The sequence below is a fragment of the Mustela lutreola genome, chromosome 10 (assembly GCF_030435805.1).
Source record: "Mustela lutreola isolate mMusLut2 chromosome 10, mMusLut2.pri, whole genome shotgun sequence".
Taxonomy (NCBI): domain Eukaryota; kingdom Metazoa; phylum Chordata; class Mammalia; order Carnivora; family Mustelidae; genus Mustela; species Mustela lutreola.
The window spans coordinates 31,872,253-31,892,513 of record NC_081299.1 but is presented as its reverse complement, the minus strand read 5'-3'; the positions used below and the strand labels follow the sequence as shown (position 1 = coordinate 31,892,513).

The 20,261-nt window shown below is 57.3% G+C and overlaps 1 protein-coding gene across 6 annotated transcripts in view; it reads left to right on the top strand.

The window, feature by feature from the left end:
* The window catches only part of HIVEP3 (HIVEP zinc finger 3), a 456,280-nt gene extending 441,154 nt beyond the window's left edge, over positions 1 to 15,126 (top strand). For 5 of the 6 annotated variants that reach the window (XM_059135436.1, XM_059135432.1, XM_059135434.1 and 2 more), the window contains 3 exons: positions 3,809 to 3,895; positions 8,355 to 9,268; positions 10,285 to 15,126. In XM_059135436.1, the coding sequence (XP_058991419.1) occupies positions 3,809 to 3,895; positions 8,355 to 9,268; positions 10,285 to 11,097 (1,814 nt within the window). In that variant the 3' untranslated portion in view covers positions 11,098 to 15,126. The remainder of the gene's footprint in view (positions 1 to 3,808; positions 3,896 to 8,354; positions 9,269 to 10,284) is intronic. The other variant, XM_059135438.1, reaches the window with a different exon arrangement.
* The last annotated feature ends 5,135 nt before the right edge of the window (positions 15,127 to 20,261 follow it).

Genomic DNA, 20,261 nt, shown 5'->3' with positions numbered 1-20,261 from the left:
TGCTCTTGGCTGTCTCTGCGCGCGGGGACTGAGGGAAGCAGCAGGACGCTGACGCTCCTGTTCTTCCAGGGCCTTGTGTCTTCCTGGAAGGGTGGGCCTTCAGCCATCACTCAGGAACCTCCGGCACCTCCTCTAAGGCTCTCGGCTTCCTTTTCAGGCTGCCGTACCCTCCCTCCCCTCTTACCCTTGGGCTCTGGCTGGGCCCGGTGGTCCTCGGGACGCCCCCACCCACCTCCTGGCTGCGCCCAGGCCCGGGGAGCCCTTCCTGTCTGTCTCTGTCTGCCTGTCTGTGTCTCTGTCTCCGTGTCAGACATTGCGGCGGCAGCTTGGACTCCTGGGCGGGAGCAGAGGCGTCTCAGGGGGTCATGTGGGAAAGGCTGCCACGATGTCCCTGTGGAGGTGTGGGCGTCCCCTTTCCTCTTCTCAGATGGTTCCCAGACACCAGCGGGGTGGCTGTGCCACGTACAGGCCCTTGTGCCGGTCGCCGCAGGGGACAGCGATGACAGCTATGGGCAGGCGTTAGTCTGTCAGGCCCGCGGGGGCCAAAGGAGGGCGAGGGGTCAACACTGAAGGAGGCAGAGCCGTTGGCCGGTGCCCTCGGCAGGGGTCCCACCTCTTCCAGACATGCATCATTTTCCATCCGCTTGCCTTTCCTCCTTCATTCCAGGACTGGGGGGTCTTCGGGTGGGGGCTGAGATGACCGTGAGAAGCTGTGGACTCGGCCTGGCAAGCTGAGGCTCTGCTCCTCGACAGAGAAGGGGTGTCTGAGCCGAGAAAAGATGCCTGCCGCCATGGGGTACACCTCCCTGCATTCACAGACGAGCCCCAGGGAGGGGAGGTCACGGAGGGCACCGGGTGACACAGGGGCTGCTCAGTCAGCCTCGTCTACTGCCACCCACACCGCACGGCCTGTCCCGGCAGAGTGCCCTCAGACTCCCCGACTCCTCCCTGCAGCCTCCAGGAGCCACCAGCACCTTCTCCTGGGAGCCCCCGAGCCCAGACCAGAGGGTGAAGCCATTCGCCTCCTGTCCCCCATGACCAGCATGGCCTGTGGCAGAATCCCTGGCACCCAGTCTGGAGGGGTGGTCATGCGGGCGGAGGTGGGTTCCTGGCTCGGGAGGGAAGGGGGTCCCACAAGGTGAGCGTCAGCTCCTCCCAGCACCCCCAAGAGGTAGGTGTGACTTCAGAGTTGCCGCAGTGGGGAGCTCAGAAGGTTAAGAAGCCTGCCCGAGAGCACACAGCTAGCCAGCGCCGGGGCCCAAACTCAGAACCGAGGCTGGCAGGCTTCTGGGCCAGCCTGGGTCGATTCTGCCAGCGTGCGGCAAGCGAGACCCCTGGAGCCCCGGAACCTGCTTCTAGATGGGGTTAGCTGTACTAACCCACCTGCTTGGGGGGTCACGGTGCTGGTCCGTGGGAGCCCTCCCGTGGCATCCCAGCTGCTGAGACAGTCAGTAATCCTGTCCAACAGCATCACGGCCCCAAGTTAGAGCAGAAACAAGAAGGAATCCTCCCCTGCCCGGGGCCGGGTGGCACTCGGGTTACAAGGTCTGGGAGGTTCCTTCCAACCCTTCGCTTCTGTGGTGAGGAGAGCATTGCCCCCGTGTGGTGACCGTGCACCTGTTGTGTGCTCGGTACCTACCTTGGTTGAAAAGAGACCTAAACCTTCCTGATGAAACATGCATGATGAATAGTGTCCTAGCCAGGATGGCAGTGTGCACAGTCCTCCGTGGTCTGGGGACAGTGGGCCAGTCCCAGAACCTCAGGAGACTACGGATATCTTGGGCCCCTGGAAGACCCCAGCTGCCTTCACTAGCCCTCGACATCCAACTCAGGGCTTACTCGCTTATGACAGGGAGGGCAGAGGCCCCCTGTTAGATAGGGACCTCTGGGGACCCTCTGGCTCCAATATGCCTCTTGAAGTTATGACTCTGCTTTCCCTTTGGCCAGGAGTAAAAGATCCAGGTTTCTGTCTGGTTATAGGAGGAGACTCTGAGTGGGGAAGGGTGCAGTCACAGACTCGGAGTAAGGGAAGAAAGAGGAAAGAAGTCCCCTTCCATCCCCACTGCCCTTGACCTGCGTACCCTAGGGAATCCCGGGTTGGGGTTCCCATTGCCTTCTCAGCAAAACCCTACAGATTCCTTAACATTCTCGGAATGATTAAGAAGCACCGTTTGGCTCACCCACAGACTCTCTTCTGTTTCGCCTACCCACCCACCCATCCGTCCGTCCTCCTGTCTATCCATTTCTGCCATCTCCTAGTTTCTCTTCTTGACCATATAGCTTTCCATTTCTTCTCTCATTCTGTCTGTGCCTCCCGTTCTCACATCTGTCATCCCCAGTCCATCCTTCCATCCACCTGCCCAGTCTTTTTCCCTCCTGTCTGCCCCTCCTGCACATAACCCCTCACCCTTGCAAACCAACCAGCCACTCTCCCGCTCACCCCTGCCTCTCTCTCCTCTCCAGCTCTCCATCCTCCTACCTGTTTATGAGCCCATTTTCCAACTACCCTTCCATTTATTTTTTTTATCTAACTATCTATTCCCCATCTGTCTCTCCATCTGCTCATCTAATCATCCAGTGTCCTGTCCGTCTGTCTGCATTCTTCCCCTTCTTCCTTCACCCCATTTTTCATCTTACCCACTAACCCGTCCATCTGTCCATCCATCCATCCGCCCACCGGTCTCTCTGCATCTGTTCAAGTGTCCATTCTGTTCTCTTCCAACCATCTATTTAAACTTGCCAATTAATAAGCTCAGTGGGACAGAGCACCTGACTCGGGGCACTGACCATTGTTATATGAACAATCACGGGGGAATGTAGCAATCGGCCAGCTACGGTGAGACCATCACCATTTAGAGGTGGCTGCTGAGCTCAGAGGAGCATCCTGAGGCTTCTGGCCTGCATCCTTCTGGGGCAGACTGGGGTGCTCTGCCTCCCCTTCCCCGATGCTCCTGCCCTCAGAAGTTTATGGTCTGTGATGTGCTGTGCACGCCTGGAGGAGAACAGAGGTATCACTACCTTTTCCCCGATCCCACAGAACTGCTGCCCCTGCCCACAGCTGCGGGGCTGGATGGACCGCTTAGGGCAGAGGCAGGGATGGAGTGAGCAGAAGCTTTGCCCAGCCCTCCCTGCCTTTGTCTGCATGGCACAGTGACCTGGGAGAAAGAGAGGCCCGGGCCATGACTTCTCTAAGGACGGCTTTGTGGCTCAAGGTCCCTGTCCAGCAGACTTTCCTATATCTTCTGCTCTTTCTCCATTTCTAACAGTAACTTTGTCCTGGTTCTTTTCCCAAACCCTGTGGGCTGCCCCACTCATGGCCTCAGTCAGAAGGGCATCCTTAGTACCCACCCAGCACATCGGTTTACAGGGCCCCTCCCGGCATCCCAGCATCTGAGAAGCCCAGAAATCCTGCTCCATGAGGGTCACTAGCTCCTGGGCCCAGAGTTAAACCCAAAGCAGGAAAAACCTATTCCACATGAGTTGTCTTTTTAAATTTCTGTGTGTTTGTTAACGAGCATCTCACTTCCTCATTACGCCCACTTCCGTCTCCCAGCCCGCCCCCCTCCCTCCCTCCCTCCCCCAGCTCCTGAGCACGGTCCTGAACTAGGGCTGTGGGACACATCCCAGCCTGAGCACCCAGGCGCAGGGATGTCCTGGCTCCCCTGCCCAGCCCCTGCAGCCGGCGGGGCCCTGGCGGATCTTCGAAGCCACGGCCTTCCCGGCCGGGCACTGCATCAGCGAGCCCCCGGCCTTCGCTGTCCCCCTGCCCTGCGGCCAAGAGCCTGAGTCCATTCTCATTTCTTTCCAGGGAATCTGACTAAGCACATGAAGTCGAAGGCCCACAGCAAAAAGTGCCAAGAGACAGGGGTGCTTGAGGAGCTGGAAGCCGAAGAAGGTACCGGACTGCCAACTCCCTCCTCCCCCCTCTGCCCTCCTCACCGTCTCCCCTCCTTCCTCTGCCTGCTCCTCCCCTGTCCCCCTGCCCTCCTCTTCTTCTGTCCTCTCCCTGCTGTCTCCTCTCCCACTTTGGGGCCCTCCCTGACAGCCAGGGTTCCCACCTACCGGGAGATAAATGTCAAATTCAGAGGGACTTCCCCCTTCTCTCCATACGAGTCCACGTGCTATGTCACCCTGAGCGTGCATCGTGGTCTAGCAAGAAGGCGGCGTGCCTGACGCCTCGCAGGTGCTCAGCCAACATGTGGTGTAAACACTAGCACGTGAGTAATTGCAGTCAACATTGACTGAGCACCTACTCTGTGTCCGGCGGGTTGTAAACCCTTGCTGGGGATTATTTCATAAATCCTCACGGTGATGCAGGGGGGGGGGGGGTACCTACGCTCCACATCCATCCCCCACCTCCACACTCTGGGCCTGAGCCTGACACCTGGGTCTTTTAGAACTTGGGAAGCCATTGAGAGAGAGCCAAAGCTAGACCTAATAGCCCCTTTTCGCCTCCCCATCAAATCCCACAGCCCCAGACCCGCACCCTGGCCAAAGTCCTCCATCAGCAAGAGGCACCTACTTCTGGAAAAAAAAAAAAAAAACCAACAGAGGAGGGCGTGGGGGTCAAAGGCCCTGGGCAGCCACGGCATCCAGGGAGGAGGCCAGAAGGACTTTGGCAGGTGGACAGCAGTGTCTCCCCCTCCCCACCCCGGCAAAGGGAGTCAGGGAAGCCAGGGGCATTCCCCTGTATGCAGCAACCCTTTGACCAGATTCCCTAAAATCAGTATCAGGATTTAGAGTGTGACAAAGAGGGTGTGTGTGTGTGTGTGTGTGTGTGCATGCATGCAGCGCGCGCGTGTCTTTGTTTTTCCAATTTCAAGATCCACTTACAGTCTTTCAGAAAGGTAAAGCACATTTCCTTTTAGGCATACTACATCACCTTTACTGCACTAAACACAGTGAACTTGGGGCTGTTTCCACCAAAATGAGAAATGAGGGGGGCACCGTGCTTATCTAGAATGTACATTAGGCCGTTTACACCTGTTGTCTTACTGAGTCCTTATAGTGTGTGGTAGGAACTTGTGTGACCCCGTTTTCAGTTGCGGAAATTAAAGCTCAGGTAGAGACAGCTACTCAAGGTCACACAAAAATGCTGGCTGTACACCAGCCCAGTGCCTGCTGGGCTGGACTTGGGGGAGCCACAGCCTGAGCACAGAGCCCGCCCACGGAGAGTCAAGAGGTTGCGACAGGCACGCACCGAGGGTCCACTGAGGGACCCAGGGCTGGCCCCTTCCCCTCTCCCAATCTCAGTTTCCCAATGAGGCAAAAAAGGATAACCATACCCACCTCGTTTGAGGATAAAATCAGCACATTTATTCTAGAAGTGATTACTGAACACCGGCTCTATTCCAGGCCCTATTCAAGCTGTTGGAGATCCCACAGTGAATAAAACTGTATGCTTTATTCTGAAAGCTTACATTCTCGAAGGGAGCAGGGCAGCGAACAAATGCAGAATAGGACAGGGTCAATGAGTAGGAAGCACAGGTGCGCATGAGGGGCTGGGAGATGTGGGAAGGGTTCGCTCTGGCAGGTGTGAGCAGAGAACGTGAGGGGAGTGGTCAAGAGGCGGGGCAGGGGTGGGGGTCTGGGGAAGGGCTCTCCCCCAAAAGGGACAGAAGGTACAGAGCTCCTGAGCACCCGAGCGGGGGTGGGGGGGGCGAAGGATGAACTTAGAGAACAGAGCCATGAAGGTCAAGGGATGGGCTGGGCCGTGCAGTGGAGTTATGTCCCCCAACTCTCGGTGACTCTGTGTGCAGAGGACGGTTAAGACAGGGAGTGGCTGGAGGCAGCTGTCAGGCTGAGCACACATTGGCTTGGACTAGGTGGAGGTTGGGAGAAGTGGTAGGGTTCTGGAAACATTCCACAGGTGGAGCCGACAGGTTTTGCTACCATGAGAGGGGATGGTGGTGGCATTAGAGAAACGAAGCCAAGAATGAATCCGAGGTTTATGGCTTAAGAAACTGGAAGGACGGAGTCTCCCCTTCCCGTGATGATGAGGAAGGTTCTGGGAGGAGCCTGTCTGCTAGACGCCAAGTGGCGCTTGGGAACACAGCCTAGGAACCACTGCTTCCCTGTGGCCAGGTTCCCCCCAACAAAGCCCCGCCCCTGACAGTGAGGAGGTTGGGCACCAGTGCCACCGTATGGCCAGACTCCCTCGGCACCCAGACTCCCTCAGCACCCTCGCAGGTTTCATTCTGCATCTCCTCCTTGGTCCCCTGGCCTGAAGCAGGCTGGGCTTTGTGGATGGAGGCTTGCCGGTGATGCCAGCAGTGGACTGGCAGCTCCGTGAGGGGCACTGGGGATGGGCCCCCCAGGCAAGGGCATCTTAAACAGTCCTGCAAGAGCTCAGATGCAGAGGGTCTGGAGAACCCCGTTCTAGACAGGGGACCCTTGGCTTCCATCATTCCTGCCCTAGGTGCCTAAGGCAGGCCACTCTGGGCCTCCACTTCCTCATTCGTAAAGATATCCCTGCTGGATATCAGGCGACACTGGTCTTAACTCTCCCTCACAAGTAGAACTAGCCTTCTGACCATCAACCGTGAGATGCTTGCAAGGCTGACCATCTGCTTGGCATTTTGGGGTACTTGAGGTATTTGCTAAGTTGTATTGGGTACTTACAATGGGTCAGACCCTCATGATCCTCCTACCAGCTTCATCAGGTGACTTTTACTGCTCTTACCCCCATTTTACAGATGAGGAAACTGAACACGGAGAGAGTCAATTGCACACCACACAGCTAGGAAGGGTAAAGCTGGGATCCAAACCCAGACCATTTCCGGCGCATAAATATCATTTTATACTGGCAGAGTAATAATGCAAGGATTGTAAACCTTAGTCCTGACTCAGCGAGTGCTCCCTGGCTAATCTTGGGGAGGAAGCCCTTGGCCCCTCTGGGCCTGGATTTCCCCATATGTAAATGAGGGGTGAGGCGAGGTGAACTGCTGGGTCTGAAATCAGGTCTGAGGCAGGGCCTGGGGCACTGCAACTCTGTGTTTTGCATACCACCCCACCACCACCACCACATCCCTCCTGCCTTCCCCTTTGCTTCTGGTGGTCAGGAGACCCTGCCCTTGGTCCTTTGACCTGCCCTTCATCTACCAACCCCAGTTCCACCCCATGGTTTTTGACCCACCAGCATCCACTTCAGTCTTCTTACCACTGCATGCTGAGCTATTCAGAAGCAGGAACACCAGGCTTTCCAGCCCCAGGGCTGCTGGGGTGTGGTGGAGTTTGGAAGCCCGGCATGGTCAAGTCTGCTTGTATGTCCAGCTCTCTTGGTTGGTGGTGGAATGGGTGCTGACGATGAACCCGGAGAGGGGCTGGCATGACCCAAACCCTCAGGAGCCTGACAGGTGGGCCAGATGTCAGCAGAGCTCTCCCCAGAGTCCTGACTGGTCCCCATCTCAGGGATGCCCACCCTTGACTGGTGTCATGTTAGAAGTGACCTGGCTGGTTGGGGCTGCCCCACCAGCAGCCAGACCTGAAAGTATTCCAGAAGTCCGTTCCCTCCTCACTGGGAGCAGCTGGAGTTCTCCAAGGACAACACGTCCTCTGGACAAGAGCGACTGGGAGGGGACCCTGCTGTGCTGTCTGAGGCCAGCTTAGCCACCCCTCCCCCTCCCAGAGGCCAGGACCTGCCACCTGCCCGATGCTACTGGGCCAGCCAGCAGCAGCCTGGCCCGTGTGGCAGGTGTGTGTTTAGATTGACCGTGGCTGGTGCTGCTGGACCAGCCAGCCTGGCTGCTGGGTCCCAGAATACTAGATTTCTTCATGAACGTATTGAGTGGCCATAATTATTTGAGCCATTTCTCTGTGCCCCGTGTGGTTATTCCTCTTGGCCAAGCCTGTGAAGGAGGTGAGAGTATCACATTCGTTTGACAAAAGGGGAGATGACAGTACAGCAAGGTGACTGCACGGGCTCAGAGGGGATCCCGTCCTGAAATCCTAGTGAAGAGACAAACCAACAGAAAGGTTTGTCTCGTTTGCTACGGTTCAGTCCCAGCCCTGGGACTTCTCTTACTTGAGCAAGCTTCTTAATCTTACCTTGGTGTTCCCTCATCTGTAACATGAAGGTAAGACCAGTGGGACCTCTCGGAGCATTTGAGAATTAGATGAATTAACACACATGAAGGTCTTAGAAGGAACCTGGCCCAGGGTAGTTACAAAGTAACTGTTGTTCGCTGGGATTCTTTACATAGTGTTCCCATAGGTATTGCGGCCCCCATTCTCTCCCCAAGCTTGGACCATGGCCACAGCTATCAGGCCCTGTTTGCAGACACGGACAGGGGCCTAGAGGGCGGCGGCACGTGGGGCCAGCTGTGACCCCGAGGCCTCCTGTGTCTACCCCTCAGGAACCAGTGATGACCCGTTCCAGGACTCAGAAGGGCGAGAGGGCTCAGAGGCCGTGGCGGAGCACCAGTTTTCAGACCTGGAGGACTCAGACTCGGACTCAGACCTGGACGAAGACGAGGATGAGGACGAAGAGGAGAGCCAGGACGAGCCATCGGGACCGGCCTCGGAGGCACCTCCACCTGGCCCGCTGGCCCCGCTGCCGGCAGACTCCTCTCCCGGTCCGGGCCCTCAGCACCCCGATGCCACCTCGGGCAGCCAGGCCACGCGGGGCAGCTCTGGGTCGGAAGCGGAGCTCTTGGCAGCCGGCAGTGGCTCCACGTCCTGCCTCAGCACCCCGTGCCTCCCCCGGCTGGGACCGGCCCCTCCAGGCCCAGTGGAGAAGGACACAGGTTCAGCCCTGAGCTCCAAGACTGTGTCCCCAAGAAGGCCGTGGTCCCCAAGCAAAGACGCAGGCAGCCGTCCACCACTGACCCACAAACACTCACTAACCAAAAGCGACTCGTCTCCCCAGCGACACTCACCGGCCCGAGAGCCACAGGCCTCCACCCCAAGCCCGCCTGGCCCCCAGACGGGCCCTCTCCCTTGTGGGTCTCCAAGACTCGAGCAATCTCCTCTCACCCCCCGCCCCCTGGGAAGGGAACTGTCCTCTCGAGCGCATCCGCCCCCCGAACGCAAGGGGGCCCCGGACCCGGGCCCCCCCAGACACTCACCCACCAGGAGAAGGTCCCCGGGCCAGGCCGAGTCACCGCCACGGTCGGCACTGCCAGGGAAGTGGGCCTTGGCTGGGCCGGGCAGCCCCTCAGGAGGCGAACGCGGCCCAGGCTCGGGGCTGGCCCTGCGGGCTCTCTACCCGCCCGTGCCTCTACCTCACAAGCCTCTTGGCAGAAGCCCCGAGACCTACGCCTCCACGTGGGTGAGTTCCTGCCCCCGAGTGACTGGGCTGCTCATCCCTGATGGGTAGGGGGGATGGGTGGGGGGGCACAGTGCACTCCTCCTTGAGGCATCAGACCTGCAGCTACACAGCCTGGCCAGCTGGGTGATTGCTAACAGAGCAGAAGTTTGTGCGGTGCCTCCTATAAGACACCCCACGGGGGCCCCCAGAGCCAGCCAGTGTAGCCTTGGAAGCAGCAGAGCGTGGACACTGGGGCTGGTCTTGAATGCAGGCAGAAAGGCTTGTGCCCCTCCCCTCACAGCCCCCCAACCCCACCTCCCCAACAGCCCTGTCACCAGCGGCCTCAGGGACACCACAACCAATGCCATCCTTGCCGGACCATCACTGTCCATCAGCACCCTCCCTGTCCCCGCCCCCAGCGCCATCTCCACCATTACTAAGTTAATAAGCACCGGCCACCACCAGGTCAGCTCCATCCACATTCCCACGTCGGCAGCCCAGCACCCTCCCGTCACCACCAACTCCATCCCTGTCAGCTTACCTTTACCTCCCAGGGCCTCTTCTGGCGCCCTCTTGTCATAACCCAATGCCACCCTCCTCTACCAGCAGCATTGACACCATTGCTCAGAGGCTTAGTATCCTGGAGGAGCACGGGCTGGGAATCCTTCCTCTTGGCGTCACATTATTATTGCTGATGGTGGGAGAGTGTAAAGAACCTGGAGTGGGAGCTCATTTCCAAGGGTAGAGTTGGGTCAAGACCACGCCAGGAACAGGAGAGACAGCAGGATGGAGCCAGAGGGTCAGGTGTGCTGGCCTGAGGCATGAAGACCGTGGGGACCCGTGTGCTCACGATCACTGCAGGGCTGGGGACAGGGCGGCACCATGGGCGGGGGGTTGGAGCTCAGCTCCTGCCCTAGCTCAGCCAAGACTTGTCTGTCATCTTGGGCGAGCCCCCCGCCCCTCATCTTTAGGCGGCGGGGGTCTCCATGTGCCAGCACCTAGCCCTTGCCTTACCCTGTCTTCTTTTCTGACCCCAGCAGAAGACCGCATCCCGGAGTCCCTCCTGCTCACCAGGCCCTGCTCATCTTCCCTCTTCCCGACCCTTCTCAGTCCCCCATGACTTCCATGGCCACACCCCTGCCCGGACAGAGGAGAACATCTTCAGCCATCTCCCTCTGCACTCCCAGCACTTGACCCGTGCCCCGTGCCCCCTGATTCCCATCGGCGGGATCCAGATGGTGCAGGCCCGGCCGGGGGCCCACCCCACCCTGCTGCCGGGGCCCACCGCTGCCTGGGTCAGTGGCTTCTCAGGAGGTGGCAGTGACCTGACAGGGGCCCGGGAGGCCCAGGAGCGAGGCCGCTGGAGTCCCACCGAGAGCTCGTCAGCCTCCGTGTCCCCTGTGGCTAAGGTATCCAAATTCACACTCTCATCGGAGCTGGAGGGCAGGGACTACCCCAAGGAGAGGGAGAGGACGAGTGGGGGCCTGGGCAGACCTCCTGACTGGGAGCCCCGAGTGGCTGAGGTGCCCGCAGAGCCTGTACCCACCCACAGCCCCGACACCCCGCCCGAGGCCTCGCCCCGGCTATCCCAAGGCCGCAGGCCAGAGTCCTGGAGCCCCCGCTTGGAGTCACCACGCACGTTGGCCAACCCCGTGGCCTCCACCGCCTCCCCCCTGGACCGCAGCAGTTCCGTGGGCTGCCTGGCAGAGGCCTCCACTCGCTTCCCAGCCCGGAGGAGGAACCTCTCTGGGGAACCCAGGACCAGTCAGGGCTCCCCCGAGCCCTCAGGAAGTGGGGGGCCTGAGGCACTTCCACACCAGCCCAAGGACGGGGGCCCCCCAAGCACTTAGCCTCTCTCCGACTGCTTCAGCATCTGGCTTCCGGTGTTCAGCAACAGACATTTCCAGCCAACTTCCTCGAATCATCTTGCTCTCACGGGCTCCTTCTCCTACCTGTCCGTCTGTCCAAACAGCTTCTGCTCAGCACCCAACTGTTCAATCTTCCCGCGTATGCAGTTTCCTGTGCCTTTTTCTGTACCTTTTGTTGCTTGAAAAGAAACAAACAAAACACACGCGTACACATACACACACAAAAACAAACAAACAAAACCCACGAGGAGTTTGAGGCTGTGAATATTCTGTGCTTTTTTTGAGCAAGGGTGTAGGTGTGGCCTCAGCCTGGGCCACTGTGGTCTGCAGCCACCCCCCCAGGGCTGGCAAGAGGTGGCCACGTGCTGAGGGAGAGGGGGATGCACTGAAGGAGAAAGGAAATAAAAGAACAAAAAAACCTTTAAAAATATATAATTAAATGTAAAAGCAAGCATCCTATGTACAGATGTTCATGGTTCCTATTTATTCCCACTTCATTCCACCCCAGCTAGTGGCCACCCTCACTGCCAGCAGAAGGTCAGTGGCCCAAGGCAGGGGGACCCCACTCAGCCTCTCAGAAAACTCCAGTTTTCTTTTTCCCGAGGAAAAGAAAATGTTACCTTTCTTAGGATTTCAACACAGATGAGAGGAGCAGACAGAAGGTAGGAGCTTGCTGGTTCCCCCAGGGCTCCCTGATACCCAGGTGTCCTGAACTGTGTACCCATCCTGGCACCCTTACAAATTCCCCTGGACCCCCACCCTCAAACCTTCCCCTCTATCCCCACCCCTAGCTCCTAAGCTGCAAAAAGAGCCCTGACTATTCATGTCCTGGTTCCTGAGGACCCAAATGGGGCCTTGCTTCGGGCCCCCAGCTACAGACTGCCTCCCTTGTTCTAGAAACTACCCACAAGGCCAAAGTGACAGGGCCCAGACCCTAGGGGTCAAGATCCAAGGTGTATTGCCTTGCATTACCGAGGCCAGGGCTTGGGTTTCCTTGCATGTTTGGTCCCTAGGGCTCAAAGGGCCCTATTTCTTCCATGGCTGAGCTTTTCTAGTGCTCAGAACTGGAAGTGTAAGTGTATAGGGACCCGTTTCTGGATCTCTTTTCAAAAGCAGGACTGGGTTCCTCCCCTCATCCCCACCCCACACACTGTCAAGCCTCCACTACCCCCCAGGAAGCACCCAAAACCATGACTGCTGGGAACTTCCCAGGCCTGTTTGTTGGTTTAAATCTCTTTGAAAAGTTACACACACACACACACACACACACACACACTCACTCACTCACTCACACAGGATGGTATTTGGTACCTCTCCCAGCCTCCTCAGATTCTCTTGACCTAGAAGAATTGTCCTAAATCAACTGAATTCTTCTCCAAAGCAATCAGGACTAGGCAGCCGTCTCCTCCCTCAGCCTTGTCTCCTCCCTCAAGAAACTGCCCTGTATTTCCTGGGGGCAAAAACCTGCTTTGTAAGAGAAATAATAAGACCAGAAATGAAAATCCCAAGTTGAAATAGAGAACTCATGTTTACCCTGCCCTGGGAGAGGCGGGTTCTCTCACAACCTTCCAGAATTTCTTTTCTTTCATTTCTACAGAGAGGGAGAAACCACAGGGACGATGGCCCCAGCCCACTTGGGCTAGGTGCTGAAGCTGCCTTACAGAGCAGCCAAGTCCCTGGCCAGTCCCCAGGCCTCAGTCAGGCTGTGCGAACCCTGTGCCTGGGGCCTCCTGAGCGACTGAAGTTGTACAGACAGGATACAGGTTGAGGCTCTAATTCCCTTCTCTGCCAGTTCAGGGCCTTTCCCTGCCTGGCCTCTGCTGAGTAGACAGGCCAGCCCCAAGTTCCGTTAAGACAGAAACCAGACAATGGGGAAGGGCCTCCCTGGGGGTCTGCTGGGCTCTGAGGCGCGGGCGGGTGAGGTCAGCTGTCCGTGCTCAGCTGCCTGCCCCAGAGTCCGGGGCTCCTGCCACCCTGGGAGAAGACCAGCAAGCCCAGCCTTGACTCTACTGGCCCTGTATTGGCCTCACAGGAAATGGGAAGGTGCCCGGCCCTGGTTACAGCCCAGGCTTCCCTGACTTTCCCTCACCCTCACCTCTCAGCCCTACCAGTGGACACTTCTAGCCTTGGGGCCTGGGAGCTAGATAAAGGGCATCACTTCAGCCCAGGTTTGAAACCTTTCTGGGCAAGATCTTCTAGCCCAGACCTACAAAGTAGCAGATGGGGGTTTTTGCTAGCCGAGCCCCTGACCTTGGGGGTAGTCAGGCCTCTCCCCCCAGGCACACACCCCTGCTCTCCTGGACATCATTCCCCTGTTCTGGGATAGCCCGCCAACTGAGATTTCCTCCCTGGGAGACCCAGTCATGGGCAATGTGGCCAAGTCCTTGCAGCCACTCAGGCCCACAGGCATAAGCAGAGGGGACAGGGACCGGGAGTCACCAGAGATCCATTTCTCAATGACGGAGACATAATGCACAAACAGAATCTGGCTGAAGGGCTGTTGCCCCACACCGATCCTCAGAGGGATGGCATCAGTGCCACCAGCCTGGGACAGATGTCGCTGGGCAAGGGCTAACCCCTCCTATCACCCTCTGCCCGTGCTCCTCCAAGCACAGAGGCCCCAGCGCACACACACACACACCTCCATAGTTCGGAAAAGGATGCTCACTCCATGCCCTCCCCGAGGGTACCCTGTCCCACTCCTACATTTGCAGTTTTCATGTCATGCCCCTGTACCTGTTAAGCAGGGGCAGCACCAAGAGTAGTGCTGATTGGCTGCCACAGACACCTGTTGGTGCTCTGTGGAAGCATGTCGGCTGCTCCTTGGCTCTTGGCCAAGTGGCTGGAACCAAGCTGCCGAGGTCTCCCAGCCAGCCCTCACCCTCTGTTAGGAATTCCAAGATACTCAGCCCCCAGGCCTACCCTCCAGGATGCCCCCCACCCTCAGCAAGCTCAGGGCCATTCTGGGTATCCTCCGAGGCACCACGCCCAGGACCCTCCCCCCCCCACCCCCGGCTCCCCTGCCCTTGGTTTGCATTCTGGCCCAGCCGCAGAGCTCCTCCAGGACGCTGAGAGCAGCAAACTGGCTACTCCCCCTTTTCCATCACCTCCAGCTTCCAGGCCCAGAAGTCCCTCTGCCTCCCTCTGGGGGGAAAAAGTCTGAAAGAATTACCTTCCAGATCCCTGGCGCCCCATTCCATTCTCCACCCTGCCCTTCTGAATAGGAACCAGCAATATATCTGAGCTGAACTGCTCTCCAGTCCTTTCTCCAGGAAAAAATCCTCCTTAAAGCAAAAGCCCTGCCTCAGAGACAGATCTGCAGCCCTGAGCAGGGAGAGAAAGTTCCCGAAGGCCAGTCCCGCAAATTCTGCTTCTGTGGTGTGGCTCCGGTCTGCTTTCCATTAGAAAACCGCTTCGGCACTTATGATCACTTTACTAAACCTAGCGTTTAAAAAGAAGAAGAAGAAGAAGAAGAAAAGAAACCGAAAAAGGAAATGTGTAGGCAAATGTAAGATACATGTGCTCTGTAAGATAAATATTTGCCTTTTTTTTTTCTAAAAGGTGTATGTATTCTGTATGTGAATTGTCTGTAGAGAGTTTCTATGTTCTTAAATGGCAATACATTCCAAAAATTGTCTTGTAGATATGTACAGCAGCAACATGGGGATGGGGTAGTTTTGCCTGTAATTTTATTTAAACTCCAGTTTCTACACCTGCAACTTGCAATGTTGGTATGGTATCTATCAGTGCAAAAGAGAAAAAAAAAAAAAAAAACTCAACAAAAAAACCCATGCAGGTCTAAAGCACAGAGTCTGATGTACAAAAGGAAAAAAATACTCAGTATTGATGTGTGTGACCTTTGTTGTAAATTACATCTGTACTGTGAATGAGAGGTTTTTACAAGTATAATAATTGCCTTTATTACAGCTCCGGCTGAGTGTTCAGCCTGAGGATATTTTTTAAAAAAAAACACACACAGCACGTTGGAATAAATTTGAAAATCCCAACATAGCCCTGCTCGCCTGGCTCCTGGTTTCTCGTGAGGGTTGAAGAAGGTCAGAGTTGGAGGGACGCTTGCTGTCTTGAGCGCTGCTTTACAGGACAGCAATCAGGCCCCGAGGAGGAGGTGAGCAGGCCCCAGACACACAGCCTGGGCCTTGTGGGGCCCCTGGCTTCCAGGCCTGGCGAGCACTGGATACATCACCTTTGTGATCTGGGGGTCTGTGTTTCCTGGGGTTGCCGTGGCTAAAAACAACAGGAATCTATTCCCTCAGAGTTTTGGGGACCAGAAGTCTGAAGTCTGGGTGTTGGCAGGGTGGGCTCCTTCTGGGGGCTCTGAGGGAGGGTCCAATCCACACCTCTCCTGCCTTCTGTGGCCTTGTGCTGAGACTTGGTGGGCCCTGGTTTATAGCCCTGCCTTCCTCCTGCCTTCTCCGTAGGTTCCCTCCTCCTCCCCTTCTCTTCTAAAGACACTGGTCATGGGATTTGGGGCCTACCCTAAACCAAAATGATCTCATCTCCAGATCCCTAACTGAATATATCTACAAAAACCGGTTTTCTACATTAAGGTCACACTCGCAGGTTCTGGGGACAGGAGCATGGGTTCCACTTTGGAAGGCCATCACCCAGCTCCCTGCAGAGTAAGACGGGGAGTCAGACCGTGACCCAGCCCCTTACTGCCTGTGTGACCTTGCGCAAATCACACAACCTCTCTGGGCCCCCGCTGCCCAGCTGTAACATGGAGGGTGGTGGTGGGAAGTCAATGAGATGGTCTACACAGGGAGGTTAATGCAGCCTTGAATGGAGAAAGCCTCCAGAAATCTTCTCTGAGCAGCTCTGACATGGGGGCCTGGGGATGCCAGGGAGAAAAGGCTGGCATAGACTCCCCCCCCACCTTTTGAATTCTGTAATGATTTGTTGAGTACCAGTGAGGGGCCGGTGGCTGGACACAACAGTGAGCAAAACAGTCCCACTCTAACACGGCATTGCATGTATATTACCTCCTGATATTACCTCCTGATGACGTCATTAATGACCCAATCACCGTAATAGCTGTGGCGGGAGAGAACAAAAGCTATAGTCCAGACTGGGTCTGAGTCATCCTAAAGCCCTTTCTTGGGAGACACCTAAGGGGCACCTAAGAAGGAAGGGGAAGCCGTGAGAAGGAGCAGCTGGGAAGTTCAGCCCTGAGAACCCAAGAAGTTCTGTTTCAGCTATGAGGGATCGCTGCTGACTTCGGGAAAGTCGGGCCTAGCATGATGCCTGGTGCATAGCAGGCCTTTCCCAGGTACTGCTGGGTGTCAGATAAAGGGTGGGAAGCCGGGACAACAGATCCAGACGCCTTCCCAGGGGAGAGTGGGGCAGCCTTTGGAAGGAGCATGCAGCCCAGGAAAGAAAGACTTGCTGTGCTGCTGGTCGGGAGGATTTGGATGAGAATAGAAGTGACTATGAGCTGTCTTAGCTCGTAATTTCAGAGGCAAGCCAGGTGTGGCAGAGGATGGCTGGCCTCCAGAGAGGCTGCTGGGGTGCAGGGAGAGAGGAGGCGGCCACCTAGGGACAGGCTGGGGGAACGAGTGGCCATGGAGATCACCTCTGGTGACTGCAGGGCCTTGGGGGGAACTGGGGCTCTGAGCGAAGGGGTAAGTAGCAGTCAGGAGAAAGGCTGCCGCCCGCAGAGCCAAGCACCCCCAAAACTCCGGGCCTGACTCGGCAGAAGCCTACTTCCCCCCTTGGCCACACTTTCAATGTGGGTCAGCAGGATAGCCCCATGGATCCCAGACACTTAGAGACCCAGATTAATGGAGGCTGCATCTCCGTGCTCCCGTAACCTCAGAAGAAGATGAAAAGAGTGCTGTGCTCCCTTGGCCGGACAGATAAATGCTTCCAGCTGGAAATAAACCTCCCTTCGCTCACATTTCAGGGGCCAATGCATATCACACAGCCAGGCCTCAGGGAAGAGACCCAGAGTCCCTCCAAGCAGCTCTCAAGATAGTCACTCAATGCTAGGACTTCCCGAAATCAAAAGTGCCCGGGAGAGGGGCAGAGGTCCGCGGTGGCAGGGGAGCAGGGCAGGCCTGATGACATCAGCCTCAGAGGTGTTGGATTTTGCCAGGCGATGAAAGAAACAAAGGTCTGGAAGGGGCCCAGAGAGGGAAGATGGCCTCTGGCATTAGAATCGTGGGGTGCGCAAGGGTGACGAGACACCAAGGAAGTGGCTTCCTCGTCACCCCTGGGTCTCGGTCCAGGCCAGTAGGAAAAGTCCCCAACAGCCCCACAGAAAAAAGAGATTTCGTAGATGCCATGCCCCATGCCTAGCATTTTACAAACCTGATTTGCAGTCTTTACGACAACCCAGGAAGGGGAGAGCTATGGCCCCCATCTTTAGAGGAGAAAGGACCAGTCGCACCACCAGTCGCACGTGCGTAGCTAGTTGGGGGCAGCATGAAGACGGACCTGACGCCAGGGCAGCTCCTCATGGAAGGCTGCGTTCCTTCCTTCTCTCCAACCGGAACTCTGGCCCGAGGGGAAGCCTTGGGTCTCAGGCAGCTCCCCTCCTCTGCCCCGGGAAGCAGTGGGACCAGGCCCACCCGGACTGAGGCTTCTCCCCAGCAGCTGCCTGCTTTCTCTGCAATGCCATCTGGTAGTCACGTGGCTTCCTCACGATGAGGCCACAGGCCCCAGGATCAACTGGCAGGTGCCGAGGTTTGGCTTCCCCGACTCGAGAGTGTGAAGACTGTGCGTGAACGCTTCGGGACTCACCACCTGCCCTGGGCCACCTGCCTCAGGGCCCAAGTCCTCCCAACTCATTTACACCGCGGACAGGCCTCCCATGGCTGCCCTCTAGAGGTCATGAGCACTTTCCCTTTTTATGTAAGACAGGATGGGGCACATGCCCCCATTTTTCACAGGAAGGGTCAAGTTCCCAATCACACCCTAGCCAATAGCAAGGCCAGTGACCTAATAAGACCTGACCCAGAGCCTCAAGAGGGTTTAAGCTGCTGTCTATGACCATGGAGGCCTGAGTCAGGCTTTGCCTGGCTCCTCATCCAGGGCTGGGGTGACCCTGCCCTCACCCCAAGGCCTGGACGCTCTCTGGGCTCGGGACCTGGAGACACCTGGGGCCAGGCGGCTGCAGGCAGACCAGCCTGAGATGGGTGTGAATGGAGGGAAAATGGGAAGAAGTAAGGGCCGGGGGAGGACAGTGCAGCTGAGAAAGAGCGGCCTGGGGCTGACGGCAGGGGCCCATCACCAGGGCAGGGGGCTTGTGGCCCCATGCTGTTTATAGAGGAGGAGGACTGGGGCTCAGACAGATGCTGCTGCCTCCCAAGGTCGTCGTGCTAAGTGGCAGAGCTGGGATTTCAAACCAGGCCCTGATATTTTGGACGTGGTTGGCTTCCTATGGAAAGAGAATCTGCCTCTTTGCTACTGAGCAGCCCCGGAATCTGGGGTGGGCTTGGGGGACTCCAGCAAACCTTTTCCCTGGTCCCATCAAGGCCTCAGCCACTTTAGGGAGACTGAGCTGCCAAGTGCCCCCTTTTATAAATGAGAAAATGGATGTCCAGAGCAGAGACGGGCTTGCCCCAAGGCCAGGGCTAGGATTCCTGAACCCTCAGCACACTCCCCCTGCACACCTGCCCACCCCTCCTCTGCCCACCCCAAGCCCAAGTTCACCTGCCTGGCTATCCTGCCCAGCTCTGCCTTTTTAGGAAAGGAAAAGAGCAGCCCTGGTGGCAGGCAAGCTAGTGGGCAGGCGGCCATCCTAATCCACCAGCTCCCGGCAGCTCTGGTTACCGTGGTTTGAGGCCCCGGCGGCCCCGGCTGGGAGTGCCCGCCCAGCCAATGGGTGCTGCCGGCTGAGCTACCCTGCCAGAGCCATACAAGGCCTTGCTGCGGCCCAGTCTCAAGCCAGCACAGGGCAGCCCTAGCGCAGGCACCCGCCCCGCCTGGGAGCCTGCCGGCCCAGCACGTCCTCGGACTCTGCCTAATCCAGCCCGGGAGTGGGCAGGGCCGTGGTGCACGTGCACCAGGCCCAGGGCTCCCCAGGGTCAGGAGGGTGGCACCACGAGGGCAGAGGCCAGAACTGGGACAGGGGCCTAGCTAGCCGTAGGGATCCCAGCCAGATAGAGCCGGGGCCGGTCCAGGCTGAGTCGTCTCTTGACAAGATGCCCTTCTCTTCCCATCACCCCTTTGGCCTCACTGGCCACCTGTCCTGTCCTCTCTGGGAAGGGTCTCGGCAGAGTTAGTATCTGGTTCTTTCTGGGGTCTTCCCAGGGTCCAATCCTTAACTCAGCTAATCCATCCTGAGTGTAAGCTCTATGCGCCTTTCAGAATTAGGGGTGTCTGTGAGTGTGTGCATGTAGTGAGAGTCATAGACATATATGTCCCCTGATGGAATTTGTGGGGTTCCTGCTCACTGCTGAGGGCCTGGGCCTGGAAGGGTGGGAGCGGGTAAGGACAGACAGACAGCTCATCCCACCTGGCAGCTCAGAGTGCCCTCAAACTAATGCTCACAAGACCCCTGGGAGATAGGAAGGTTTGGCCCCATTTGACAAGCAAGGAAACTGAGTCACAGATTATTTGCTCAAGGTCAGGGTGCCAGGATTCAAACCCAGAGCAGTCTGACTCTGGAGCACCGTGCATGCAGACTTCCTCCTCTGGGAATTTCAGATCTTGAAGGGACAGGGGCGGCCACTTGGACCTAAGTGCATATGCAGGAAGGAAAATGGCTGCCCGAGATGAGAGGACCTTGCTCCTGTGTGGGGTGGGCTTTCCCAGACCCCTGAGTGCCATTGCCCAGGCCACGGCCATGGTTGCCCCCATGTTCAGAGGCCCACATGGAGCTTCCCTGACTATCAGATTCATCGTGGAAGCCACCGGGTTTGAGTATCATTATGGGTTCTACGTGGACCGAGCTGAGCTTGGAGCCAAGATTGCGGTACTCTCCGGGGCCACCTGAAGGTGAGGGAAACGTGCCGGCATGGGGGGTGGTGGGCCAGGCTGCCACTGGGCCCTGCTGGCTCACCCAAGAAAGGAGATAAATATAGACCCAGGATTACTCAGACACAGCCTGGGAAAACCGGCTCCACGCCTTGACTTCAGCCCTGGACCAGTCTCACCTTTACCTGCCTGCCCACTCTGTGCCCGCT